This window comes from Crocuta crocuta, unplaced genomic scaffold, assembly GCF_008692635.1.
Source record: "Crocuta crocuta isolate KB4526 unplaced genomic scaffold, BGI_CrCroc_1.0 scaffold175, whole genome shotgun sequence".
Lineage (NCBI taxonomy): Eukaryota > Metazoa > Chordata > Mammalia > Carnivora > Hyaenidae > Crocuta > Crocuta crocuta.
The window spans coordinates 127,394-147,257 of NW_027530988.1; the positions used below are offsets into that span (position 1 = coordinate 127,394).

General features: G+C 43.8%; 1 protein-coding gene across 1 annotated transcript in view; it reads right to left on the reverse strand.

Annotated features, from left to right (window-relative positions):
* TEP1 (telomerase associated protein 1) overlaps positions 1-9,874 on the reverse strand; it is a 31,424-nt gene extending 21,550 nt beyond the window's left edge. The window contains exons 1-8 of the mRNA XM_077770304.1: positions 9,802-9,874; positions 9,251-9,412; positions 8,447-8,521; positions 6,870-6,991; positions 6,500-6,657; positions 4,308-4,417; positions 3,554-3,644; positions 3,137-3,323 (exon numbers count right to left, since the gene is read on the reverse strand). Of these exons, the coding sequence (XP_077626430.1) occupies positions 3,137-3,323; positions 3,554-3,644; positions 4,308-4,417; positions 6,500-6,657; positions 6,870-6,991; positions 8,447-8,521; positions 9,251-9,352 (845 nt within the window). The 5' untranslated portion in view covers positions 9,353-9,412; positions 9,802-9,874. The remainder of the gene's footprint in view (positions 1-3,136; positions 3,324-3,553; positions 3,645-4,307; positions 4,418-6,499; positions 6,658-6,869; positions 6,992-8,446; positions 8,522-9,250; positions 9,413-9,801) is intronic.
* Between the last annotated feature and the right edge of the window lie 9,990 nt (positions 9,875-19,864).

A 19,864-nucleotide genomic window follows, 5' to 3' on the forward strand; every position in this document is an offset into this window, starting at 1 on the left:
TTCCCCCCCCCTGCCACATCAACCCATACTTACTTCATGAGGCAACATTTAACTTAGAGAGGGAGACACAGAATCCGAAGCAGGCTCTAGGCTCCGAATTGTCAGCACAGAGCCTGACACGGGGCTTGAACTCATGAACCACAAGATCATGACCTGAGCCAAAGTCACACACCCAACCGACTGAGCCACCCAAGTACTCCTTAAATTGTATTTTTTAATTTTTTTTAGGCTTTTTATTTTTATTTATTTATTTATTTATTTTTACAAATAGTTTATTGTCAAATTGGTTTCCACATAACACCCAGTGCTCATCCCCACAAGTGCCCTCCTCCATGCCCATCCCCCCTCCCCCCCCTTAAATTGCATTTTAAAGAATACTAACTCCTTATTCTGAAAAGAGGCAATTAAAGGGGACCAAAAAAAGAACATTCACCTCATATTTCTAGTAGAATCTCTACTCCAGGGTAACTAAACAGCTTTAGTTGATAAGGCAAATTCTTTACAGAATTCCAGCTAATGAATATGGGAATGATAGAAAACTCCCATTCTAGAACTGTTAATGAAACAATTAGTTCAGGAAAAGATCACCAATGGATGAACTATCAACTTCCAGTGAAGATATCAGGCTATAACCATTTAAGCACCTGAGTCAATCTTAGTTTGCATCACACTGAGTACGACCACCAGATCTTTGGTGCCTCATGAGCCTGTATTTTACAAGGTTAAAAAAAGAAGTCTGCTAATCTCACTCATAGTGTACAGAGGATGTACTATGAAATATTCTTGCAAGGAAAAAAAAAGTGAAATCTGAATCTATACAAGCCTTTAGAGTTAATGCCCTCAGTACATGAAACAGAGAAACAAGTTAGAAGACACCATGAGGAAGTTGACAAATCCAGAATGTGGGACATTCTGTGAAGCCCTTGAACCCAGTTTCTACAGCAAGTCAATGGCATGAAGAAAATGAAAAGATTAAAAAAAAATAAGACACTTAATAATTAAATGTAATGTGTATGCCTTATTTGGATTTTGATTTGAATAAAATTGTGAAATCCTACTTTTGAGATAATTGGGAATTTTCAATATGGACTAGATAATAAATGATAATACCAAGGAATTATTTTCAGTTCTATTAGGTATATTAATGACATTTTAATTACATAAGACAATATCTGTTTTAATTTCTTTTTCTTAAGTATTTATTTATTTTGAGAAAGAGCTAGCATGAGCAGGGAAGGGGCAGAGGGAGAGAGAAGGAGAGAATCCCAAGCAGGCCCTGCACTGCTAGCACAGATTCTGACTTGAGGCTCAAACTCATAAACTGTGAGATCATGACCTGAGTCAAAATCAAGAGGCACACACTCAACTGACTAAGCCACCCAGGCACCCTGAAAATGCCTGTTTTAAAAGATACATGTGAGGGGCACCTGGGTGACTCAGTGAGTTAAATGTCTGACTTTGGCTCAGGTCATAATCTCACGGTTTGTGGGTTTGAGCTCCGCATCAGGCTCTGTGCTGACAGCTCAGAGCCTGAAGCCTGCTTCAGATTCTAACTCCCTTTCTTTCTGTCCCTCTCCCACTTGTACTCTTTCTCTCTCTCTCTTTCTCTCAAATATAAATAAGCATTAAAAAATTAAAATAAAAACAACACACGTGAAATATGAAAGGATGAAATAAAATGTATCATATTATTCACCATTCTTAAAAACATCTTCTTAAGAACATCTTTCCCCTAAAAAGAAGGGACCAGGAAAGGAACTATGGTAAAATCTAAATAATCACTGAATATGCTAACAGTTTTATGGGAGTCCATTATACTATTTTCATTGTGTGTATGTGTTTAAAATCTTTTCATAATACTGTTTTCAATCTAGAAAATTCAATAGTCTCTACCAGTGTTATCCAACAGAATTAAGTTACAATTAATGAAATAAAATAAAATTTAAATTACACATGTAATTAAAAATTTTTAGTAGCCACATTAAAAAAAAGAAACAGGAGAAATTAACTTAATATGATATTTAACATAGGATGTTAAAATATTTTCATTTTAACATAGAATTAATACAAAAGTTATAGAGATATTTTACATCCTTTTTCATACTGTCCTCAAAATCTAGTGCATGTTAGGTCCAATTGGCCACATGTGGCTAGTGGCCAGTCTACTGGTCAGAGAAGGCACATTGTTTAGACTGTACGCCAAGCTTCATTCTTAAATGACCGTGTGTTCAGCCACTGATTCACTGATTCAGAAGATTCACTGATTCATCTAACCTACACTGATTGTAGTAGGTTAGATGAGCCCTGAGTTTGTCTCGAATGAATGAAGTATCTTGAATGAAGATACTGTTGAAGCACCTGAAGGACAGAGTGCTGGGACTTCATCAAACTTACAGGTTTATGTCTGACTTTGAGCCTGCTTGGTATTAACTATCTTTATAAATATGTAAAGATTTTTTATACATATCTTGTATATGTATAAAGAAAGAAAGCAAATGAGTCAGAAAATAAAGACTGAGAAAGAGACAGAAACAAAAAGAACAAACAGACATCTTATTTGGAGAAGAAAAAGAAATGAAACCAGAGCAGAAGCAGAGGACACTAGCATACACTAAGAGAAAGAGAAATATTATGCAGATTCACAGAACCCACAGAAACCAATAAAACAATCACATAATAAATTAGAGGCCTAAGGGCACCTGGGTGGCTCAGTCGATTGAGCATCCACCTTTGGCTCAGGTCATGGTCACACAGTTCCTGAGTTCGAGCCCCACATCAGGCTCTCTGCTGTCAGTGTAGAGCCTGCTTGGGATCCTCTCTCTCTCCTTCTCTCTGCCGCCCCCCCCCCAAAATAAAAAATAAACATGAAAATAAAATAAAATGAATTGAAGGCCAAAACATAGTTTTTTTTCATGATCTCTCCATAGGACAATGTTAAAGACAAGGTTTGCTATGCAAGAGATGATTGGAACCAGACAAGTCTGAGCCACTGGGACAAGTATGTCTTTACAGAATAAAAGTTCGGGTTTTAGATGACTCCCAAGTCCTGTAAGGGTGACTCTTGGTGCCCACCCTTTGCTCCCAGATAGCACATGCACATATGCACATTTGTGCATGTACACACACACACACACACCTGGCCTTTTGTATTTTCAGCTTTTCCCGCTTAAGCTGCTCGTATATCACAGGTATCATCATTGTTGTCCGAAGTTCCCGACGACGTGGGTTGTAAGGATACCTCCGATAGGTCCAATTCTTGTCCTTTCTTGCATTTCTACTCATTATCGTATGCATCAGTTTTGTGTTGGAAGGAAGTGGCAATGCTGTGTGATGACAGGTAAGCAACTGAGTCAAGCAGCTTGTGGTCCCTCCATTTGTCCTCCCATCAATACCGGCCTGAGCCCAGACCCTTGAGCTGGCAAGTGTCTGACCTCTGCCCACCTTATACCCTGGGACTAGAAAGCAGGAGGCTGACACATACCAATGCTCCTGTGTCACCTACTCTCCGACATGAGAAACAAACAAGATTCAGAAGAAGAGAGATAATAAATACCTTTATTTTTGAGTTGAACCTCAAGGTTATTGATGGAGTCATGGGCATTAAGGAATCTGAACGGAAACTGCCGACTGTGGATCACCGATTTCTGGAAAGCAAAGGAGGGGTCATCATGTCCGGCTCTGTGCTGACAGCTCAGAGCCTGGAACCTTCTTCAGATTCTGTGTCTCCCTCTCTCTCTCTGCCCCTCCCCTGCTCATGCTCTGTTTCACTCTGTCTCTCAAAAATAAATAAATGTAAAAACAAAATTTAAAAACAAAAACAAAGGAGGGGTCATGAGATAAATATCAGGGGGTAGGGAGGTAAATCAGGGGCCAGGAGTATGAGATAACTACTCTATTAGATTTGTGGGAAAGTGAAGAAGCATAAAATGAATATTAGAGAAGAGATACAGAGAAAGGTGGAGAAGAATAAAGAAAAAAGAAAGTTGTCAAGTGAGAAAATGAGAAGAGGTGAAGAAAAATGGAGAGGAAGTAATGGAAGGAGCCAAATTTATTTCTTTTGTACCAGACTCCCTCTGAAGTCAGTTACATCACAAAGTATTTCTTCTTGGTAAATCAATGATCCCAGAATATAAAAAGGAAAAGTTTTTATACTTGAATCTCTGGGGGTTGTCTCCCCAGATCTGTCTCCCCCATGTACCTGTGTACAGCTCATTTGGAAGTGGCTTGGTGGCCATGGCCTTCCCCAGCCTCAAGGAAGATGTGGCAGCACCTCTGCAACCACTAGTCTTCCTGAGCCTCCCACATACCTCATGCTGGAGTTTCTGGAGCACAAGCTCATGGTGGCGGGCACTGATTCCAACTCGCAGCAGGTTGCACAGATTCCGAAGCATGGCCATGAAGGGAAGCTTCCCATTCTCTGTGGAGGGTCAGGCACAGGGTGAGGAAAGCAAACAAAGGAGGAGTAAAAGAGGTCACAGACCAGAGCAAGAGGCCACGTAGAAAATTCAAGATGGAGGGTGAGGTACTATAACATACGATCTACCCTACTCAAAATGTTTTAGAGGTCTGGGATCATAAAAACAGAATTGGCCTGAAGTGTGGAGCAAGATTTATATAACATTGTTTATAATGGCTATTTGAATAAACAACTTCTATTATTACTTTGCTGGCTCCAGCCCTGAGATTGGACTCAACTGGCAAAATATATTCTTTAATTTAGAGTAATGATTTCCAGGGGCACCTGGGTCAGTTGAGTCAGTTGAGTGTCCAACTTCAGCTCAGGTCATGATCTCACAGTTCATGGCTCTGAGCCCCATGTCAGGGTCTTGTGCTGACAGCTTAGAGCCTGGAGGCTGCTTTGGATTCTCTGTCTCCCTCTTTCTCTGCCCCTCTCCCACTTGTGTGCTCTCGTTCTCGTTCTCTCTCCCTCTCTTGCTCTCTCTCCTTCTCTCAAAAATAAATAAACATTAAAAAAAAACACCTCTTTTAAGAGGCGCCTGGGTGGCTCAGTTGGTTGAGCGTACAACTTTGGCTCAGGTCCTGATCTCCTGGTTCATGGGATTGAGCCCTATGTTGGGCTGTGTGCTGACAGCTCAGATCCTGGAGCCTGGTTCAGATTCTGTGTCTCCCTCTCTCTCTCTGCCCCTCCTCCACTCATACTGACTTTCAGCTCTGTATTTATATAATTATATTTCATGTATTTCCTAAAGTATATAATTTATTAGTACATATACCAAACTGTTTAAATTATATATAAATCATTCTGGTATATTCCAAAACTTTTTGTGTAATATATGATCAAAAATCTCTGGGGGCATCTGGGTGTCTCAGTCGGTTAAGCAGCGAACTTCAGCTCAGGTCATGATCTTGTGATTCACGAGTTCAAGCCCCACGTCAGGCTCTATAGTGACAGCTCAGAGCTTGGCGGCTGCTTCAAATTCTGTATCTCCTTCTCTGCCCCTCCCCCACTCATGCTCTGTCTCTCAAAAGTAAATTTTTTTTAAATTAAAAAAAAAAGCCTCTTGAGCCCACCGGATTAGACTATGGGCATTAGTCTCAGCCTAGATAAATGACAGTTTTAATTTTCAGGGGCAGAGGGAGGAAGTGGAAATGACCCATACCAGAATCATCTATACATCCTGGATGCCATCCAGGCCACTGTATTCTATTCCACCCAAAGTATCAAATGTTGGGGAAGAGGCTGTTAGGTATGTGTGTGTTTTAATCCCCATGTGATTCTGATGACTATACCATCACAGTGAGAGCTGTGACAGATAAACAGCTGAGCAATTCGGGCTGCCCTGAGTATTATCTGTACTTGGCAGTTCACAGAGAAATAGGTAAAAAACAACTGGGGCTTCTGAAGCTCCAAAGTATGAACTCTCCAAAACTCAAGCAGTTAAGAGATCCACAGCAAGATATTTTTCCAACAGATAGAAGTAGACTTGAAATTTTCAAAGATGAAAGAGGAAGTAAAAAAAAGACAAAATCGAATAGAAAGAGCCTTCTATAATTAAAAATAGGCTAAAAGAGACCAACCGAAGACTGAGAGTAACTTGGTCCTCCCAATTAAAAATGCTTTTTCTTTATTAGTATGGGCAAATTGCCTAAATCATCCATGTCCTAAACTTATGGGTTTCTGTGGAGATTCCAATATGCCATGTACCAGTCCCATCTTGTTTGGATGGCTTATCCAGTATGATGCAAGTGAAATCAGAGAGAAGTTACCATTTTTGTCACATGTTGATAGAGGCTGGTGCATTACCTAGCCACATCTGGAAGAATGATCACCCTATGATGCCAATACTACTCAAAGCAGGTACCACTGGTCCACTTTGGTGTACTCAGTGGCAAACATCATAAATCTGATCACTTTCAGTGATGCAACCACCAGGCAAGAGATTAACTGTATCATGCCATGGAAATTAAGTCAGTTTCCATAATGTAGATGTGTGCATGGGGAAGAGAGGAAGGCCGTATATGATCAAAGTTACTCTACCAATGAGTTCCTCCCAGACGGAAGCTTTGTTTCCCCGCAAGCTCAGCTCCCGCTCCCAGGTCTCTGGCTGAAGAAGCTTCATCCGCTTCCCAGCTCTGCTAGGATCCCAAGGCCCAGGGAGGCGACTTCGAGAAAACTTTTGTAGGGTGGAGGGGTATCTGAGACAGAGAAGGAAAAGATTATCATTTCCAGGCCAACTGAAAATAACTCAGAAAAAGTCAGTCAGTCAAAGCTAGTCAGTCATGTTTACAGCCCATATCTGCCCAAACTAATGTTGCCGGGGTCAGAACTACAGGAGCTGGGACCATGGATGCTGAAAAAGCCATGGCGTTACCCAGGTGGAAGGTATGTTCAGGGTGTGTCTTCTCACCTGTAGCCCATCAGGGCTTGGACATGCTGAGCAGGCTCCTGGATGTGCAGTCGCTGTACTAACTTCTTCAGAGTGAATCTTGGCTGCTTTTTCTTTGGTACTGCATTGTAGGTCTCCTCAAACTGTGGAAATATCCCTCAGGTCACACAGGGGTCATTTAATCCATGACCATAGTCACTTGCTTCAGAAATCAGAACCTCAAACCTCCTATAGCTATGAGGTCATTTCTTTACCCAGAGTAGATCTAGGCAAAGAATAGGAATGGGGGCAAAAATCTCCAGCAACAAGAGATCCTTCAGTGAACACACGATAGTAGCTCTTTGGAGTCACTGTGTTTCATTTATACCAAGACTGAGCTATCAATAACTCAATTACCATGAAATAATTGGCTTGTGGAAAACAAGATGGGGATAAAATGAACAGAGAACATCTTATTCTTGAAGGGAAAGGAAAAAAGCAGCTCTTATTTAAATCCCAAGACTTGGAGGAGGATGTAAATGGAGGTATCAGAACAATGCTGTGAGAAATGAGTAAACTGAAAGAAATTGGCTTCCAGAATCATCTGTGGTAGAAGAGCTTACTTTGGGATGTATTAGAATAAAGAGAAAAGATCAGCTGACCAACTGAAAATGTGTTCTCTTATAACACTATCATACATTTTCCTAACGATCTATTTTAATGATGATTGGTGATAGCTAACACTTATTCAGTGCCACATATTGTTAGAAATTCTTTTTCTTTCTTTCTTTCTTTCCTTCCTTCCTTCCTTCCTTCCTTCCTTCCTTCCTTCCTTCCTTCCTTCCTTCCTTCTTTCTTTCTTTCTTTCTTTCTTTCTTTCTTTCTTTCTTTCTTTCGAGAGGAAGAGAGTGCAAGCCGGGGGAGAAGGGCAGAGGGAGAAAGAATCCTATGCAGGCTTCACACTAAGCACAAACTCTTATGTGGAACTCGATCCCAAGACCCTGGAATCATGACCTGAGCAGAAATCAAGAGTCAGTGCTCAACTGACTGAGCCACCCAGGCACCCCAGAAGTACTTTAAATTCAGTAATTGGTTTAATCCTCACAAAACCCAATGAAACACCCAATGAGGTGCTGCTATTATCTCCATTTTATATCTGAGGAAACTGAAGGAGGACAGGGTAAGTCACTTGGCTAAAGTCCACAGCCAGCAAGTGGTGGTGGTGGTGGGATTCAAACCCAGGTCCAAACCCTGATTCTATGATCTTAACCACCAAGTGCGGAGTCTCATTTGTCATTAACGCAAAAGGTTTTGCTTGGTTTGTTTTTCAAACTTCCTATGGAAGGTAGATGTTTCACACATTTTTAACTCACTTATCCGGCTGGACACGCCACCTGTCAGTAAATACCAAGGGGAGCAAATTGGAAAATAAAAGGAGCCTTTCTTAGTGCTCTCAACACCTGAGCATATAATCAGGACTGAGAACTCCCCAGGTAGGAAACTGGTATGTGCCTACCATACCATTAGTATTTCTAAACCAAATGGAATTCCATTTTGAAATATTAGATAAGAAAAAGTTGTACATGCATATATACAGTATCCCAGAACAAGGCACTCACCTTTTTCTGTTCATCTTTAAGAGGCTTAAGGTACCTTGGCAAACACTGTGTCTCGGAAAATGGGGGCTTCGTCTTCTGCAGGGACAGGAAAGCAATTTCATTTTTATTTTTTTAACGTTTATTTGAGAGAGAGAGCGAGAGAGCGAGTGTGCGTGCCTGTGTGCGCAAGTTGGGGAGGGGCAGAGAGAGAGGGACAGAGAAAATCCCAAGCAGGCTCCATGCTTAGTGCAGAGCCTGACACTAGGCTCGATCTCATGACTGTGCGATCATGGCCTAAGCTGATATCAAGAGTCAGATGCTTAACTGAGTCATCCAGGTGCCCCCATTTTTTTTTTTTTTTAATTTGAAAAGAGCAAGTAGGGGAAGGAGGCAGAGAGAGAGAGAGAATCTTAAGCAGGCTCCACACTCAGCATGGAGCCCAATGTGGGGCCTGATCGCATGACTCAGATCATAACTTGAACCAAAATCAAGTCAGACACTCAGCCAACTAAGCCACCCAGGTGCCCCAGAAGAAGAAATTTCAAAAAGGAAAATGGAGCTTGTCCCTAGAGAGATTCATTCCAATAGTTCCAAAAGCCCCTCTCTACTAAAAAGGAAGGCACTCAGGAAAGAGGTAAGCCCTGCCTCTTTGCCCCTGAGCTCTACTCAGCTCCTCTGCCTTTCTCTGACACCTTTTACTTCTGGCGGTAGGAACATGTCAGATGTTCAGTGTGGGATCTCCCAGAGTCAGCATGTTCCTCCAACCCTCCCTCTCTCCAGAGAAAAGGGGCCTGGACTGAATGACCAGGTTGAGCAGGGACTGACTGGGGGGCGAGGGGGCCGGCGGGGACGTCTCTTGGCCCGGTGTTTCCAAGGGTTGTACTTAGCCAGCTGGTATTCATCAAACTGGGCAAATTTGTCAGTCATAGCAGCACGCAGGCAGGCAGGCAGGGGCACCAGCTTGTCCTCCTCTCCTTTAGCCAGGTCCTATCAGAGAGGGAGGAGAGGCCATCAGGAGTGAGACACAAACTGACCTCTTAAACAAGCAAGACCACTTTCTAGGGTTAAATGAGAGCACAGAATATGGAGGCAGTTCCCAGCCCTCTAAAGTGACAACTTCTGTGGTACCGGGCCAGTCATAAACATGAAGTCCAGAATAAGACCAATTTTCCTCAAACTGCGGTCCAGCTCTTCTCAATCATTTTCCTCCTGTTGGGCAACTCAACCCAGTTCAGGGAGAAGCTGTCCTGCCTGGGCTGTAGGGTTGAAGATAGCTGAGGGGAGGCAAAAACTGGCTGAGAATTTTCCACAGGGATGCAGTGAGCAAAGGAGGAGGAACCAGTAAGAGCCAAAGCTCAGGGAACTGAGTGCCATACCTGGTAGAACTCAGCTACCTGGATCCAATCAGAAGGCAGCTGGACAATGGCACAGAAATATCATCGCAGGTAAGGGCGGCAGACAGGCAAGAAGGCAGCAATGGCCAACATTTTGTTGGCCACATCCCGGATGTTCAGCTGCTGCCTAGTGTACAGACATGCCTAGGGCAAAGGGTGAGGAAGGCGGGCATCTCAGCCTCTTGTCCCACAACATCATGCCCAAAACTAACTTGTGAACCTAATCTGCCTGCATAAAACCTTTCCTGAGCCCTTTATATGGTCTATAAAATAGAAAGTCCAAGCCTCCTGGGTTAGCACTCTATGTCTCCATAATCTAGCCCCTATGTACCTTTGCAGCACGGCTTCTTCCGTGTCTACTAAACTACCTCCCAAGTCAACCAGGCACTTAGAAGGCTTCCATCATCAAAGTCTATGGAAATTTTACCCAGGGTTCAAACTGCTGATTAAACCTGATGTCTTCCAAAGCCTCATAGAAAACTCTTTTCCCCCCTTTCCTGTTTCTGAAGCCTTCACTACCTACTACTCTATTTGCATTTATATAATACTTGGGAGTGTTCTGCTTCCCTAACAATATCATCAACTCCTTAAGAGCCAGATCCAAGTTTAATTACATCTTTTGGAATGACCCTCATGGCATAGCACTATGTACTTAGCCTAGCACTTGTACTTACTAAACAAATGAGTCCTAGTATACTCTTTCCCAATCTCATCTTCCCCTGCTCCCCAGAGAACCCCAGGGACTAGCCCTCAGACTCACCCAAAGATCATCTTCCCTTCCCATGTGAACCTCCTCCCTCCCACCCCTGGTACCAAGCTGGCCACTGACCACTCACACACCATGGCCACACTTCCTACCTCCCCGCTCCCATCCACTCCCTCACAGGCACAGTACCTTGAGGATGAACTCGGGCTCCAAGGGGGCAAGCTCACTACAGATTTCAAAGAGGGACACCGAGGTAGGGTCAAATGCATCTTTTATGTTTACATTTGATGCCACTGTGGAGCACAGCAAGCTCATGAGAGCCATCTGAGAATCAGGAAAGAGATGGGAGAAAGGAAAAAAAGAAGGAATGAGGATCAACTGAAGCACCAGCTCAGGCCAGCTTAGGAAATCTAGAACAGAGAAAAACAACCCGACATTCAGGAAGATGTTTGTCCAACTGAGAGGTTAGAAAAAGGGATTAGGGAGTGAGAAATAAGAGCTGGGCAATGTCCCATCTCCTTCCCCTTCTATCTGTGGAGGGGATCTGGCTCGGCCTTCCGTCACCACCCCTCGCATGCATCCTCCCCTCCACCATCATCAACTTCTCCCCAGCTCTGGGACTGTTACCTTCTTTTCCTTAATGGCCTGGTCAGTGGGCTCAGAACAAGATCCAGAGTCCCCAGCGGTGAGCTTCAGGACCGGCTCCTCTACCTTTTCCTCCTCTCCCAAGCTTAGGTTATAAAAAGGCATTTGAACCTCTGCCCATTCCTTTGCTTCTGGCATTTTCTCTTCTGAAGAGGAGCAATGATCCTGGGGATAGTGGCACTTGTTAATCACAGCATGTACCCACAGTCCCTCAAAGACAGATCTGAAGGCAGCTCCCAGAGACAGGAAGAGTCTACATCTAATCTTTTATCATCTAAAGTCCTCTCCTTCCCCCTTTACTCTCCAACATGGATCTATCCTGGCTGATGCAGTGACCCCCTCATTCTCACACACCCCACCTTTCCCAACTCAAACTTGTGATGCTTTGGGATCTCCCCTTGCTTTCTTCTCCTTGTTGATGCCAAAGCTTAGGAGTCTGGGGCCCTTCACAACACACCTCCCAGGATACTATTAAGGTATTCTAGATTCAGAAGAAAAAGGGCCAAGTCCCAGATCAATCCCCCAGCAGTCTTGAACTGCTTGACCTCTGAGCAGGTCATTCCCTACCACCACCCACCTGACGGTGCCATTAGAAAATTAAGTGGGATAATATATGAATGGCTCTTTGCAAATTGCAAAGCCTCACATAAATGTAAGATGGCCATAGTAATCCTGACAATGACCCTATGAGGTAGATTTTCATTGACTATATTTTTAAATTAATTAATTAATTAATTAATGTTTTAGAGAGAGTGCATGCAGATGGGGGAGGGGGCAGAGGGAGAGAGTAAGAGAATCCCAAGCAGGCTCCACATTCAGTGTGGAGACTGATGTGGGGCTCTATCCCACAACCCTGAGATCATGACCCAAGCCAAAATGAAGAGTTGGACGCCCAACTGACTGAGCCCCCCAGGAGCCCCTCATTGACTGCATTATAAAGATGGAGAACTTAAAGTTTCAAAAGGTTAAATCTTGGCCAAGGTTGTATGGCTTGTAATTGGCAGAGATAGTATAGCCTTTGCCTCAGTCTGAATCCCAAGTCCATACAGAAGGAATATGTATTTACCTACCGATTCTGCTCTGTATTGTAAATGTGCTTGTATTGATGTGTACAAGTGGACATACGTTTACACATATACATACAGGGAAGTGGACCCCGGTATAGCAGATGTGTCTCATGCCAGATGTAAGATCTCAAAAGCACTTGACTGACTGCTCCTACAGTATCATGCTGCCCCTCCTCCTAAGCAGGGGCTTTCTCAGGGCTGGACCTGCTTTGGCTCTGTTGTCCAGAATATTTGAACTAGATATGCAATAAAAGTAATGATGCCGAAGAACACAGCCCGAGGAGAAAGGGCACCTCAGGAAGGGGCTCTGAGGGTAGAAGGTACACAGACACAGAGCAGGTCAGAGGGAAACCATGACATCAAAATCTAGGGACTATAGCATCCAACAGACATGGGTGGACTTAAGGTGGGTGCCTGGAGCCATTACCAAAGCTGTTTCAGGAGATCTCTCTGTGGCAGAGATGGAATTAAAGGCCCTGGGGCAGGTCAGATGGCCCAGCCCCTCAGAGAGGCCTTGGGCCCTCCAAGTTGGAGGCTCAGAGAGCAGGCAGTTGCTGATGTTCAGGCTGTGATCACCTTTCACCAAATCAGCTCTCTGGAGACAGTGGAGCAAGCGGCTGGCAGACACAGTACTATTTAGAATGGGGAGTGTGGCCAGGCACTGGTTCTCCAAGGAGAGGATGTCTGGGTGGGCAGACACATGCCCACGTGGTTTCTCCATGGTCTTCAGGTCAGGAAGTGTGGCCAGGCACCGGTTCTCCAAGGAGAGGATGTCTGGGTGGTCAGACACATGCCCACGTGGTTTCTCCATGGTCTTCAGGTCAGGAAGTGTGGCTAGGCACCGGTTCTCCAAGGAGAGGATGTCTGGGTGGGCAGACACATGCCTACGTGGTTTCTCCATGGTCTTCAGGTCAGGAAGTGTGGCCAGGCACCGGTTCTCCAAGGAGAGGATATCTGGGTGGGTAGACACATGCCCATGGAGTTTCTCCATAGCTGGAGCCCAACCAGCATATGCCTAGAAGGAAAGAAAGACAGGTGATGAGCTCCTGGAGTGCATTTGCACTGGGAGTAGGTCTTTCCAATAGTCCTCCCCATAATGCCAGTGACTTGCAGGCAGAGAACAACCAAGATTTCTTTGTCCAGGACTAGGTTCATTCTAAGGATGCATTCAGAGAATATTATACAGAGAGAATAAACACAGAGAGAATGAACACTTAGGAGTTCTCTAGGTACTCTAAGTGAGAGGAGTAGGGAAAAGGTAAGGTAGTAGCTTAAAAGCAGGGAAGTCTAAATGAAAAGGACATGTCTTCTCATGAAGGAGGAGCCCCCTAGAGCTATGAGTGTGATCCCGGCTAAATATAGGGGGAGCACCTATAATCTGGACTCTAGATACTTAGCTCTAGAGAAACAAACATTTTGATCAAGATGTCTATATTCACCAACCTCAACTTCCTTGCCTCCTACTCACTGTTCAACCAACTAAATTGGATTCTGTGGCTCCTATGCCTCCAAAGCTGTCCTCTTGGTTAACCAATGGAATTCTTGTTACTACGAGAACAGATGCATCTTGGCCCTTATCTTACTTCATCTCTCAAGAGAATATGACACTGTTGCTTACTCTGTCATTGAAACTTTCTTTTCCTTTGGCTGCCATGGTGCTACTGTCCTGGTTTTTCTCTTACATCTCTGACCCCCTCTTCATGAAGATCCTTTCTCTGCTGTCCCTTGAATGTGGAAGCTCCTTAGAATTCTATTCTATTCCACTCTATACTTTTCCAGGGTAGTCTCACCTACTCAGGCTCCAAGTCACATTTTTATGCTGGCAACTCACAAATTCATTCCTTGACCTAGATCTCATCTGAGTTTCACATCCACTTATCCATTTTCCTGTTGGACATCTCCACTGGGCTGATTCAAAGGTACCCAAAACTCTAGACCCCAAATGTATCACCTTTTCCCCACTCTTCCCCAAACCCAACCCCCTCCTTTTCCCCCTCTGCTTACAGGGGTATGGAATGAAACAAACTTGAGTTTGAATCCTGATGAGACCCTGAATCTACTTGGGCTAGTTACTTAAACTCTCTGTGCCTCAGTTTCCTCACCTACAAAACTGAGATAAATGCCTACCTCACAGAGTTATTATGGGAATAAATAAAAGTATATTAAGCACTTAGAGCAGTGCCTGGTAATTAGTTAAATGGAAGCTTTTATTATTTATTATTATTGTCATCCAGTAAACTACCAAATCTATGATTCTACTCCCTCAGTGTCTCTCAAATCTATCCAATTTCTCTCCATTCTACCCGCCACCACCTTTGCTGAAACTCTATCTATATGGCACACTATATGTAGCTCTGTCTAAAGGAGCTCCTCAATACATACCCCAGCCACCATTTACGACATCACCTTGTTTGTTTTACCACGATAAAAAATGATTTTGTTTGCTTACACGTCTACTTGTTCGTTGTTTCTCCTTACTAAAATAAAACTCCCTGAAGCTCAAGGAGCTTCTCTTTCTTGTTCACATCTGCATAGCCAGCATCATACACATAACCTGGCTTCTGATACTCTCCCAGCCTCATCCCTTACTGCTACTCATACTTAAACTGCAACCATACAAACTCTTTTAAGCTTATGAGTAACCAAGGTATCTCTTGACCTTGGATCTTTACACAGGCAGATGCCTAAAACACTCTTCCTTGTGCCAAGACCACTCCCTTCCCCAGCCCCTCCTTTACCAGTCCAAATTCTACTTTCCTGTCACCCTGCATGTCTCAATTTAATAGTCAGTTCCTCTACGGCAACTTTGCTGACAGCCAGCCCTATCTGATGTTGATGGCTCTATGTTCTTACAACAGCAAACTTTCTCTATCGTAGAACACATCCTTATACTGTAATTGCCTGTATGTCTCACCCGCCCCCCCCACTAGACAACAAGCTCCTGAGGACAGAGACCCTTTAGCCTTGTTCCCCATTGTTTCTACATTGCCTACTCAGCGGGATTCAGAGGTTTTTGAGAATCTAGTGAAAGCTATGTAGCTTTATCACAGAAAAACATGAGTATATTCTATTTTGCACTCAACTGTCAGGGAGCCCATTCATGGAACTCCTAGAATCTCCATTAACTGCAAATTAAGAACCTCTGCCTGAGAAAATGCTTGAATTTATACCATTAGGCATGATTTACTTACTTAGTTGGACAAGTGCTTATCTTCTATTTACACTTAAGTATTTTAGGGAGAAGTATGTTAAGTTGATCACTTAGATCTTATTATATAAGAGCTTAGGGACAGGAATGCAGAATACTTCCAAGACTTGAAGGGGCTATCAAACCAGAACTAGAAAAAGACAGTGATGTTTCACCAGATATCAGTGTAAGCAGATTACATCAAGAATGTTGGCCTCTGTGCCCTGTACACTTCCCTCATGTCTGCACTATATAAGCCCCTAGGGAAAGGAGCAGGGAATCTCAGAACTGACCCAAGATTTAAAAAAACAAAAACCCTTACAATAAAAAGTAAGTTAAAAGAAAAAAACACAGTTAAATATTTTTTGGACCCTGGAGTTTGTGACGGGAGATTCAGCTGGACTACTAATGAAAAGTAAAAATCTCATCTCTAACTCCATTTTGCAGAGATAACCATGACGTACAGTTTCGTATGCAGTTTCAGACACTCTTCTATGCATATACAAATACATGTTTACCGCCCCCCCCCACCTTTTTTTTTCCTTTCCACAGAGGACCGTATTCTGCACTTAGTGTGTTTTGGAGGCCTTGCCTGTTAACACATTAACGCCCACTTTTAAGTTGGGCGTCAGTCTCTCCTGCTTATTAGAGGCAGTACTCACACCACCTACGTGTCACCAGCGGCAGCTACTCTCCCTTCCAAGGAGCACTCAGGGCCGAGGAGTGAAGACTCATTCTCACCTGGTCTCTTTCCGGAGCCTTCTCCCTCCCGCCCCTGCCTCCCCCTCACAGTTCTCGCCAGCTCTCCCGCTTTCCCTTTCACACCCACACCCCCTCCCCGAGCTCCGGGAGGGCGCGGCGGGCAGGCTCCCCTCTCCGGNCGCCCGGACCGTCCCCGGAACCAGTATGGCCGGAGACCCTGGCTGTCTGAAGCGGGGCCTCTAGGTTCTCGGCGGCAGGAAGCGGGAGCCGGGCTCTTGGCTCCGCTGTCGGGAAGAGTGGAAGCTTGAGGAGGAGCGGGCGGGGAGCCGGGAGGGAACGCGGCCCGGCGGGGTGTGGCCGCCGCGGTGCGAGCCCGGGGCCTCGGGGAGGTGACTTGCTCGCTGGGAATCCGAACACTTAAGAGGACCCTGCAGCATCTTCTGGGACCTGCGTTTAGTCCCCGCCCCACCTCCGCTTCCCCGCCCCCCACTCCCCATTTCCTGGTTCTCTTTTCTCCTAACCAAATCCCAGTGTCACTAGAGTTCCTCTCCTTTCACCTGTTATATCTTCAAACTCCGTTTCTTGGGAAGGATTTTGGCATGTTCTCTGCCTATCTGGACTCCTTTTCTCTTGGTATCAAAGAGAGTTGGACTCTTAATTCATCATAAAGTTACCTGGCGAAAATGGAAATAAAAGGTGAGGGAAATGGCCTGTAACCAAATGTAGATATGGAATAATTAAGGCAGAGTGAACTGAGAGCGTGTCAGTGTCCATCTGAGAGAGATCCGTGGATTACAAAGAATGTATTTGGAGCCATCCTGAAAGGCTAAGCAGAACTTTTCCCAGAAGCGGGGGCATAGGCTCAGGAAAGAGTCAGTGACCTTTAGGATGGTAATTCTAGGGCCATTTCATAAAGAGCAGAGCCAAACAGATAGTAACAGGAGAAATAAGTTTACATTGGGTAAAACAGATTATCTGTCTTCTAGGTAATATTCCCTTCCTTGAGGAGATACCTTTCATTCTCAGGTAAACACCTGAGCTTCATCTCAGATTTGGGTGCCCCCAAATCCTACCTTCTCAATTTATTGAGCCAGATTCCAGTTTCTTTCCTTAGATGCTTCCTTTGCTACTTACACTACCAGTCCCAACACTCCCTTCTTATAACAAATATTTTTATGCCCCCTTCAGAACCCTGAACTACAATTTATAAATAATATATCATACCTCCATACACAATTTAAAAATTTATAAAATGTCTAAAGAGATATAAAAGGATAAAAAGAAGACTATTATAAAAACATTATGTGTTTATGCATGTAAATGTTTGGGAGGACCCTGTGTGGCTCAGTCAGTTAAGCATCTGAATCTTGCTTTCAGCTCAGGTCATGGTCTCATGGTTCATGAGATAGAGCTCTGTGGCAGGCTCCACACTGACAGCAAGAAGGCTACTTGCCATTCTCTCTCCCTTTTTCTCTGCCCCACCCCTCTTCATGAGCACACATTCTGTCTTTTTCTCTCTCTCAATAACTAAATAAACAAAAAAATATATTTGGGCACAACATTCAAGAAGACACAATGTAGTACTCAGACACATGCAGCTCTATATAATATCACCTTGAATGTAACAGTCACAAATGTAGCATGATATAGGGGTGTTATGATGGTGATTCAGATACCATGAATAGAGGTGCTGATGTGGCATGATTTTCCAAAATGACAATTTCTGGAAAATTTTTGAACAGAACAAGGCGTGATCATCCTATGATATTTATACCAGTGGCATTCCCGGAAAATTCAAGATATACTAAGCTAAATACAAAGTGCCTTGTTTATATTTAAAATAAATTCAGATCCTAATTACAATGGGTTTTCAACTACACAAATGACTGGCAAATCATTCAAAGTTGTCAGTGATGTAGGCACATTCCCCATTGTGTGGGAGAGCCCTGAACAGTTGCTGAATGTCTAGCAATCTTGACTAGATGTTAATCCTGCTCATTAAATGTCTATGGATAACTCTAATCATTATGAGAGCAAAAAACGCCTCCACGAATTCCTGAACCCACCCCAGGGGCATTACTGCCCATTGAAGGTCGGCCTATAGGGGAAGAGGAGGAGTTTGGTGAAAGAACATAAGATCTAGGGAACCCAAAAAAGAGGTTCTGCAAGAAGACACGAGTGGTGGCGTATTGAGAAGAAGGAAGAACAGAGTGGCGTGTACACAAGACTTCCTTCTGAAGGCCTCTTCCCCTTGGAATAAGGGAGATACTGGAGGTAATTGTCCCAACCTCAAGGTGCCCTCCTCTGTAGCCCTCTGTAGGAAATATCTGCCTGCCCTACCGGTGACAGAAAAGCATATGCAAGCCCTTCCAGCTTAGTCCAATGAGCACTGAAGCCTCAGATCTGACGACACTAGCGATGCAGGAAGAATAGCAACTGGGGACCACCACTTCCTAATTTACTAGGAAGACCTAGAGTTTACTTTCTGGTTAGCTGAGAAGGAATTCAAGGCCAGCAAAGCCTAAACATTGGAGATCTTTTAAAAATCCGAAGCCACACCCCAGACCCATTAAATTACAGTCTCCAGAGTAGGACCCCAGGTATCAGTAGTTTTTGAAGCTCCCTCAGTGATACTAATGTGCAGACAAGTTTGGGAACCTCTGCCTCAGGGTCTTGCTAATGGTGGGCTGTGGACCACCATCAGCAGCATCACCTTGTTGGAAATGCAGACTCTTAGCCTCCCTCACTGATTTGTGAATCACAAACTATAATTTAACAAGGTTCGCAGATAATTTCCACTCACATTAAAATTTGAGAAGTGCTAATCTTAACAAGTGGAGTGCACCCTTAGCAGCATTTCCAAATCCTGGGGGCTGGGCTTGGCAATCAGTATTTTAACAGATTCTTCAGGCAATTTTGCTGAAGAAATTTCTGATTCAGTAGATCTGGGATAGGACCCAAGAATTTGTATTTCTAAAAAGTATTGCTCAGGTAATGATAGTTCTGATCTCTGATCCCAGGACCACCTTTTTGGAAACCACTGGTCCAGAGTGAATCCCCAAAGAGATGGTAACTACCTACCCCACTGAGGCTTAATAAGGAATGTCCTTGCCACACCTGAATTTCACATATGTATTTCATATACATATGTTGGGCCCAATTTGATTCTATCCCAGTTAGAGAGCCACTGACTGATCCCCTAAAGGAGATTTCAGCTGGACTTTCAGGGAGCCAGATGAACTCCCTCTGCCTTAAAACAGAGAAAAATCTCTCAACTGGCAAAAAGTTTACAAAGTCCAAACTTAGCTCTTCATTCTGGAGGACGGTGCTAACGGCATCTTGCCAATATTTGTTCTTTTGAGTCCTGCTTTTCTAAATTAGCCACCCTCTTGAGTTGAAGCAACCTTTCTTCAGATTACTATTACTGATGAAATCAGGGAGTTTTGCCAACCAAATAACTATGCCAGAGCTAAGGGGGCATTGTGTTCGCCACCGTGTTAACTCTCATAAACTGATCTTATTTTCCTTGTTTCCTAGTTCTTAGAGGATACCACTCTGTTTCTTCTTTATATCCAGCCTATACCACTAATTGCTGATCAGTGGCACTGAGCTGCAATGTCTAAGTGATGAGTGTAGTGTCCAGGCTGATTCCTTTCTGGGGTAAAGGAGCGCCATCCTCTCAGCCCTTAGAAGTCCCTTTATTTTTTTTAATGTTTACTTATTATTGAGAGAGAGATA